This window comes from Hyposmocoma kahamanoa, unplaced genomic scaffold, assembly GCF_003589595.1.
Source record: "Hyposmocoma kahamanoa isolate Upper Pololo Valley unplaced genomic scaffold, ASM358959v1 179, whole genome shotgun sequence".
In the NCBI taxonomy this organism is placed as follows: domain Eukaryota; kingdom Metazoa; phylum Arthropoda; class Insecta; order Lepidoptera; family Cosmopterigidae; genus Hyposmocoma; species Hyposmocoma kahamanoa.
Window position 1 is genome coordinate 664,083 of NW_020653710.1, and position 8,507 is coordinate 672,589.

At 35.7% G+C, this 8,507-nt stretch overlaps 1 protein-coding gene across 1 annotated transcript in view; it reads right to left on the bottom strand.

Moving 5' to 3' along the window:
• Positions 1-1,658: 1,658 nt before the first annotated feature.
• Positions 1,659-8,507, bottom strand: part of LOC113225868 (sphingosine-1-phosphate phosphatase 2-like) — a 13,471-nt gene continuing 6,622 nt past the window's right edge. Inside the window, exons 2-4 of the mRNA XM_026458324.1 lie at positions 7,211-7,461; positions 6,401-6,573; positions 1,659-3,774 (exon numbers count right to left, since the gene is read on the bottom strand). Coding sequence (XP_026314109.1) covers positions 3,357-3,774; positions 6,401-6,573; positions 7,211-7,461 — 842 coding nt within the window. The 3' untranslated portion in view covers positions 1,659-3,356. The remainder of the gene's footprint in view (positions 3,775-6,400; positions 6,574-7,210; positions 7,462-8,507) is intronic.

Here is an 8,507-nt window from a genome sequence, read left to right on the forward strand (position 1 = left end):
AACATTCAATTCTCCGTGGTTTAAAAAGCGAACAATGTGAAATCTGTTATTTTTGTACTTTGTTCAATAAATAACACAAAAATTTTATAAAACCAACCAGCAACTACAATTACTATGGACTTCACAGTTTAACTTCAAAAACAAAACAGTCTGGGAACGCAAATAAAACGGAACTGAATTAAAGCACTACTACATAACACTGTATTGCATTTACTATTTACACCACTCCTTATAATAATTAAAATAACAGTTATATAAATCTGTAAATAGGAATTACAAATCACTGGTAAGTATTTTAATTCCTTGGATTGTACATTTTCTACAATTTTTTATTTAATATCCCAAAAGCATCATTTTCCGAAGCTCCGACGCATGACGTCATCGCTAGGACATGCGAACATGGCAATTAAAGTTGCCGCCTTTTTTTAATTTAGGAAAGGCCTTTTCAATTCAATCTGCTGTTTGACGTGAATTGAAAAAAATTTTCAATTGCAAAAATTAAATTTGCCTAAAGAGGCAAAAGAGGTAATTTTCTTAAATTTGCCGCCGCTTATCGTTTCTTGTCTGTTGTAACAGGGGTGGCACGCCCAGAGCCGACTACTGAGTAGATAATATAAACTGTTCTCCTTAAGTGGAGTCATTGGCAGTTTCATACTTTTATTCCCTTTACGTCGAGTTTTTAATATCGTAAATAAATAATTAGAACTATATTTATAGACAATGAGACTAAGTTAGCGATAATTACACACCATAATGCAGTAAATGAAAATTATTTGCAAATATTATTATTGCTTTCTTTTCATTTTTGATAGTTCTACAGAAAACTGGACGTAAAAAGTCACGCAAACGTCTAAATTAACCCAGAAAAGTTTTTAAGACTCGACCTAAAAGGAACCGCTCAATTATAATAATAATGATACACGACGGTGAAAAACAGAGATCGAAAAAGGTAGAGTATATTTACCTAAAGTAATACTTGCCTCCCCATTGAAATCGTGAAATTGTATTGTATTGTGTTGTATTTTGTTCTATATTTTTATATTTGTCACTAGCAATTACTTTACTACGGTAATGTATTTAGAAGAAAAAATTGTAATCGTAATAGTAATAATAAATAGCTAGCCTTAATAGCCCCACTGCTGAGCACAGGTCCCCTCTCCCAGTGAGAGGGGGCTCGGGCTGTAGTTTTCACACGAATCCAATACGGATTGAGAACTTCACACACATCATTAAATTGCTTTGCAAATGTGTGCAGTTTCGCCGCGAAATCTTACTTTCACCGAAAAGCTTATAGTCAATTTCAAATTGAGACATAAATTCAGAAAAACTCGCGAGGCCGGATTCGAACCCCCTCTGCTTGAGAAGCGGTAGTTGAAACCAGCTATCCGGCTTTTGTAATTGTAAATAAAAAATATATATTTTCATTTATTTTTAATCACTCCTGGAAATCAGGGGGAGGTGTATCGACTCTACGTGTATTACTGTAAGTTTAGGTAACTATACTCACAATGTACCGATCTCTGATGATAATAGAATACATAAAAACAAAAGCACCTTATACAGATCATTTGTACCATGAATAGCCACTAAAACGTAGAATCCCGAACAACTGATCTGTAGATGGTTAGATTTGCAAAAACCATAGTTAAAAATTCAATGTTCATCAAAATTGATTAAATTCTACATTATTTCTTCAACAAAACTGCTCACTTGTTAAAACCAATTAGTAAGTTTTAATTATATTTATACGAACCTTGCAACAAGATAACTAAACAACACATAGTGCTACAGTGCTTCTAGTGAAGTGCACATTAAAATTTGTTACACTAAACTAACCTATTCTTAGAATTTTAAATTTTAGGCACAAATATTAGAATACGATGTGTACAAAATTGCATTATAATTGTTATAAATGCATGCGAAATTAATATTTGATATTAAGGCCCATATTAATAAACTCATTTCGAATGCACGATCGATATTAAGATCTTTCTTAAGTCTTTATTAATAAATATCACTGGAGTGCTCATTTCAGATTATTAATAAACGTATCTCAGTATTTAAGTTACGGTTCAAGATCGTTGTTAAATACATATCAATCAAGTCTTGGTAACTTAAGATTACATCGCCTAAGATACCGATGACTGTAGTCTATTAATGCAGGACACCTTGAGATACATTCGGATACCGAGATGCACTTAATACCGGAGTAATAAGTTGGTTACTAATATGGACCTAAGAATTGTGACAACTAGTAATACACATAACAATCTCCTAATAACAAACATTGTCGACAAATACCGTGCATTTATTTTATTAAAATGTATTGCTCAGGCGACAGCACCTTTTGCACGCAACGATGGTCGGACCAAGTGAGAAGGACAAGGCTACGTAAATACTACAATATCATACAAGAATGAAACAGCTACATTCAATGTTAACGCTGTTTGTTATTAATTATCTAAAGACATGTTTTGTGAACGAACTCGGACGGGAGACAATGGTCAAGTTGTTTGTAATTTCTCACGAAAGAAAAAATAAATGGAAGTGCCCTACACCTCGATTACTATATTCTGATAGCTGTCGTCAAAATGCACACAAACAAATGATAAACGCTATGAAATCTTAATAATGATTGGTGGTAGTTTCTAATTTATAAAGACGTAACAAATTCTGGACTGTTAATATAATTTAAACTTTACCCAGTCCCTATATTGTTAAAAGTTCAATACCTTAATTGCAAGTAACGACGTTTTGATTTTATATTGAAATGTTTTCAACGTGCTGCCACTTGCGGCCGTTAGTTGGACTACAACGAACGAATACAAAGTAGTCTCTTCTCGACAACAGATATTTTGTTCAACACACACATTGCAAACTGAACTTCGATCAATTAAGTTTAAAATAAACACAACACTAACAATTCGATAAACAGAAAATTGAAAATTTATTAAAATAAGACTTATCGATGATATGAAATACCACCAAGGGTTAATATTTTTGGTGCTGCTATCATTTTTGCACTTCAAAATAGCTCATCAGGCATACTCTAGGATTTTAGAGAAGTTGCGCGAAAGAATTTACACAACCATACTGTACAAAGCGAAAATGGCGAACCGAGCTCAAGTAGGCGCAACTACGTCTACAGTTGGCACGCGTGTGACACTAACTAATCACGTGTACTGTATTTATAGTTCTGTGTTATTTTTTGTAGAGCATTTCTTTCGATAATGTCAGAAAACGAAAAGAATTGTTGTAAAAACGAGTCTCCCGCCACCCAGCCAAGTCCCCCTCACACGAAGTCACGCCGCACAAACGTATAAGGCCACAAGTCCTGTAGCAAAGTATGACTAGAATCAAATCTCCGTGTAATACGTCGGCCGGTTGATCTTCAACAGATCGAACACATTCGGGAACAAGCAGGTCGTGTTGAAACCTATCAACCCGTAGGTGAAATATTTGTAACTCAGTTCAACGACGATTTTGTTCTTGTTGTCGAGGCTGTTCTCGGAGTTCCTCAGCTCGTTCTTGTCCTTGCCCAGCAGGGCGCAGACGAAGGCGTAGGACAGCGACTTGGCGATGGCCCTGGTGGCCACCACGCCGCAGAAGCCCAGAGTGGTGCGCAGCAGCGTGCAGCCCAGCATTTCCACCGAGGGCCAGATCACCGCGTAAGGAGGCGGCGATTGGGGCGGCTGCATGTTCCCCACTAGGTAGTTGGTCCAAGACCCCGCCAGGATGCCCGCGCACACGCTCACTATCATCGTCGTGTCGCCCCTGGAAAGTGTCGATCATTGTGTCAACGTATATAAAGCTAATATTTTTTTTATGATACGAAATGAATGATATGGGACTTGTCAACTTATGTCTGAGGGTGACGGACGCAGTGGCAGTGCCCCCCAGATCTTTGCGCTTTAAAGCTCTGAGTGGCACTGCAACTGATATGGCCAGGCGTGTCGCTTAGCACCAGGCCCATGACTTGCTCGTCCCGTCTCTTGGCATCATAAAAAAGAAATCACCAGCACCCTTACCCTTCAAAACTGAAACGCGCGTGCGTGCGTGCGTGCGTGCGTGCGTGTGTACGTGCGTGCGTTCTTGCGTGCGTGCGTGTGTATGTGTGTGTGCGCGCGTGTGTAATTTGTTTTCGTCTGTCATTTAATTTCCAATATGTTTTTAACAGTAAAGTATTAAAAAAATCAATAGCAAATGGCTTTTATTACTCTTTTTACTTTATAATGTGAAATATAGGTAATTTATTTATATACAACGTTCATAGTAAAACGTCCGACACACACGTAATCAAAATCATTGCAATACCTTATGTAAGAAAACATATACTATGCTGTTATTACGCGTAATGAGGGAACGGAATCTATTTATGTATAAATTGTTATGCAATACGTAGCCTATTGTATATAGTGACCAATCTACTGTCACTAGGTGTGCACTGTGGAAACAGCAAAACCACCCCCGCCACCTGATTTCATCACCCCTCAAGATCAACTACCAACAGGTTGCGATTTGCGGTGGCCCGTGTGGAAGTCCATAAATCGACTTCGCACTCAGGTAGGACTCTGCAGATAATAGAAAGGATAGAAAGAATAGGGTTTCAGGCATGCTAGTTCAACCCAATGTGACTACGGTGCCCCAACACATTCCACGCAGCACTTACTGTTCTGCCCCTTGTGCCCTAAAACGTGTACGAAGGAAGATCTCTACGCGGCCACGAGTGACACAGTCAAGGTGGCAACATACTATTCAAAGTCAATATAGATTAGAATAAAAGACGTATCGACACGATAACAAGAAACAATATACAGTGTGGAAAAATCAATGTGAACATGAAATGGAATCCTTAAATGCTTACGATAGCTAATTTTACTTAAAGGAAACATTCTTTTTAGCCGACTTGAAAACCGGAGGAGGTCCTTCAATTATTTTTTGGATGTGTGCTACGCGATAACTCTTTTTTAATTTGTGAACCGATTTTGCTGATTTTTGTTGGAAAAAGGGTGGCGAACCTCTAAGGGTGGCAAACTAGGTGATGAATGACTTTTGAGGTCAATTTTTTTAGTACTCTGTACTGAGATTATATTTTTCTTAATATGAATGACTGCATTACAGATTTTTTGAAATCCTAAAAATGAAAAAAATAAATCTCTCTCTATTTTATTATACTAATTGATAGCATCAATGATGAGGATGAAATCTCTCCAATAAACAATGGGAATTACAATACAACAATGAAATCTTATTAATACAAAACAACTCTCATCATCATTAAGTAGTTAAAATCAATTTCATTTTTAACACGTTTTTTAGCCTCTGTAATGTTTTATGCATACATCGAGTATATAACCAGAAATAGGGACGAAATAAGGGCCACATATTCCTGGCAATACATTAGCGATACAGCTCTTATAAATATCAACTCTCGTTTCCACTGAAATATAGACAGTCCAACTACTGACCTGTGTGTACGTCTCCGTATATTCCAAACAATATTCTGTGTTTATTGTAATAAAAATAATATCTCTAACAATGCCGTGCTCTATATTTGGTGGTGTGATACACCATCACAAACATCTAATTACAAAACAAACCGAATCACATTTCATCGGTAATTGAATAAATAAATAAATAAATATTAAATATGTAATTATGCAATTTTCGTCCATTATAGCAAAGCTCAAGTTAACTGGTGGATTTGAAGTGCAACAGTTGACGACACCCGTCAATTGTTTTAAAACAAATTAAATGACATTTCGTCTCCATTTCTGGTTATATACTTGATGTGTGCATATTTCGTGGATAATACCTTCGTGGCCTTCGTATTAGAATGGACGTCTTTAATTGTAAGATCCAAAGTTTATTGATGGTATTTTATCCTTATCATTGTTTGTGTCGATTAGTAGAATAAAATAGAGTTTGTTAATTTTTTTTTTAATTTTTGGTTGGTACGATTCCCGGCTCATGTAAGCTTATCAAAAAATATGTGAATGCATTCACAAGATACATGCCGAAAATCAGTGTGATCATATTGCTATATTCACTAATAGCGTAGAATAATTATGTAGGCAGACTGGTAAATATTTAGAATTAGAATAGTAATCGTAATTAAATATATTTATAATTATCTGTTTATGACACGTAAGCGTGTTGGCTATTTACCTGTAAGTTTGGAATGTAAATGAATGAATAAATAGTGTGTACTGTATTCATATTAAGAAAAATAATAGAATGTTTCTTTTAAGTACAATTAACTATCTTAAACATTTAAGGTAGTTTCCCTTCATATTCTGTTGATTTTTTAAACCCTGTATACTCTATATAACTAGGTTGTAAGTTGAAATATTGTTCAATTCCAGAGAGAGAATTCAAAGAGATTTCTGAGATTGGTTACCTGGTAGGGGTCCACTTGTCTGCGTTGGGATAGAACACGATGACAGCGATGGAGATGACCAGAATGAGCAAGGGCGACCAGTGGCTGGTGAGGATCAAGCCGTCCAGGTAATCCACCAGTGGAATTAGGATCACTAGCAAGCCAGATGAGAGGAGCAGACCTGCTGCGATGTCCTGAAAGTTAATAAGTGATGGTTTTTAACAAGAATAGCAAAACTAATCACAAAATAGAACTTTTTTTAACTACAAGTGAAATATGTTTGTTTGCTATTACAAATATAGGACAAGGAGTGTTGATAGGAAAGCCGAGTTGCGACGTTTGAATTAATTATAAAAAACGCTGTTTATTCATCGGATGGTGTTGCTCATTCAAATTGCCTTTATTTCATACTGATTGAATTCTTTCAAAATACAGATTTCCCTGAGTAAAATAAGTAAGATTCTATGAGTTGCTCTTTGTAAATAGGCATTTCTTCACATATACCATAACAACATGAACAACTCAACTTCAACTTTTGTATCTATGGCTCCGTCGTTTTGCGCAACGATTTCGAAAGAGTTAAACGGATCACTCCCATGGATTTTGTAATCCAAAAATGCAGAAGTTGTGTAATCTTTAGTATAAAGTGTTTGTTTTACTATAGTTTAACACTACCTACTATATTTATATTTTAATATCATAAAATCGTCAATGGCAAATTTTGAATATCGACAAGAACCTTAATATAGAAGTGTATATAACAACCTTTTAAATGAATTCACAAGTTACTTCCTAATTTTAACTACTCAAACTTAAAATTGTAACACTTACCAACACACTATGCATGCCTAAATAGACCCTACTGACGCATATTAGGGTACACCACGAGACTGCAATGAAAATACCCCAGTGCGAGGGGTACTCGTACCGGTCCATAGTGTACAGCAGCACCGAGAATGGTATGGAAACGCCCACCATGGCGTGCGTTGACGGCATACCGTACTCTATCGCCCACTTCGTTTGTAGTTTTTTGACAGGATAGCCTGGCCGAGGCCAGCGGATTATGTCTTTAAAACCTTGGCCTAGAATTAGGAAACAAGTGGCTGTTAGATATTGTGTCACTTGAGGCATTGCCAATGTTAAAAGTATTTTCTTATGGCATGGATGAACAAAAGGAGTATTAAGTTGAATAACAGGTGATTTTCGTTGTCCAGAGCAATGAATTGAATTTTAACTAATGACGCCATTGACGTTACATAAGGTGACGGTTTGGCCTTGATAAATTAATAAATTTTTTTGAAAACAAGTTATGTTTCTGTCTATAGTCATCTAACTTTAGTTATAAAGTGTTGATTTAATTAAGAATAAAATACATAGTAATGTAACTGTACACTTCTAAATTAAATAAAAACACCATAAACAAGAAACCTTCATAAACAGGAGCAATAAGCAACAAACCCTGAACTCTGATAAAATATTAGAGGAAAACAAATCCTTTAAAGTCAATTAAAAATCATTAACATGCTGCTAATCTAGTTACTGGTCTATTCATTTGGAAGGCATGCTTCTACAAAAAAAAAGATAAAACAGCAATGCTGCTTCTGTTGGCATAATAATTATCATGTTCAGAGCAAAATCTCAAGTTCATATTACGTTACTTGTAATTTCAACTCATTAATTATATTTGCTGTAGATGTTGAGATTGTTCACAAATTAATATAATATGTAAACAAAATTCACATGTCTAGAAACTATATCGTCCCTGGAAAGTAGTAAAGTGCTATTTTGGCCTTTTGGAAGTTAGTAATTTCACCTTTCCAGGGACAATATACATTTTTAAACTTCACATAATTTAAAGCACAATTTTATATTTGTTTTAAATGTCAATTAAATCAAAAAATTACATAAAGATACACAAAAATGGCACTAGAGTTTAACAGGATAAAAAATCAAATCTTATGAGTTTTAACTGCTGCTCTGCATTGCATTTCCATACTGAATTTCAGCTTGGTCATGGTCCAAAGGAGTCATGCTCCAACACTTAGAGTCGTATTCTAGAACTCTACTCAATGCTCAAGTCAGGATTTGAGTATGGTTTAAAGCACTCGAAATCATACTCAAGTCCCTG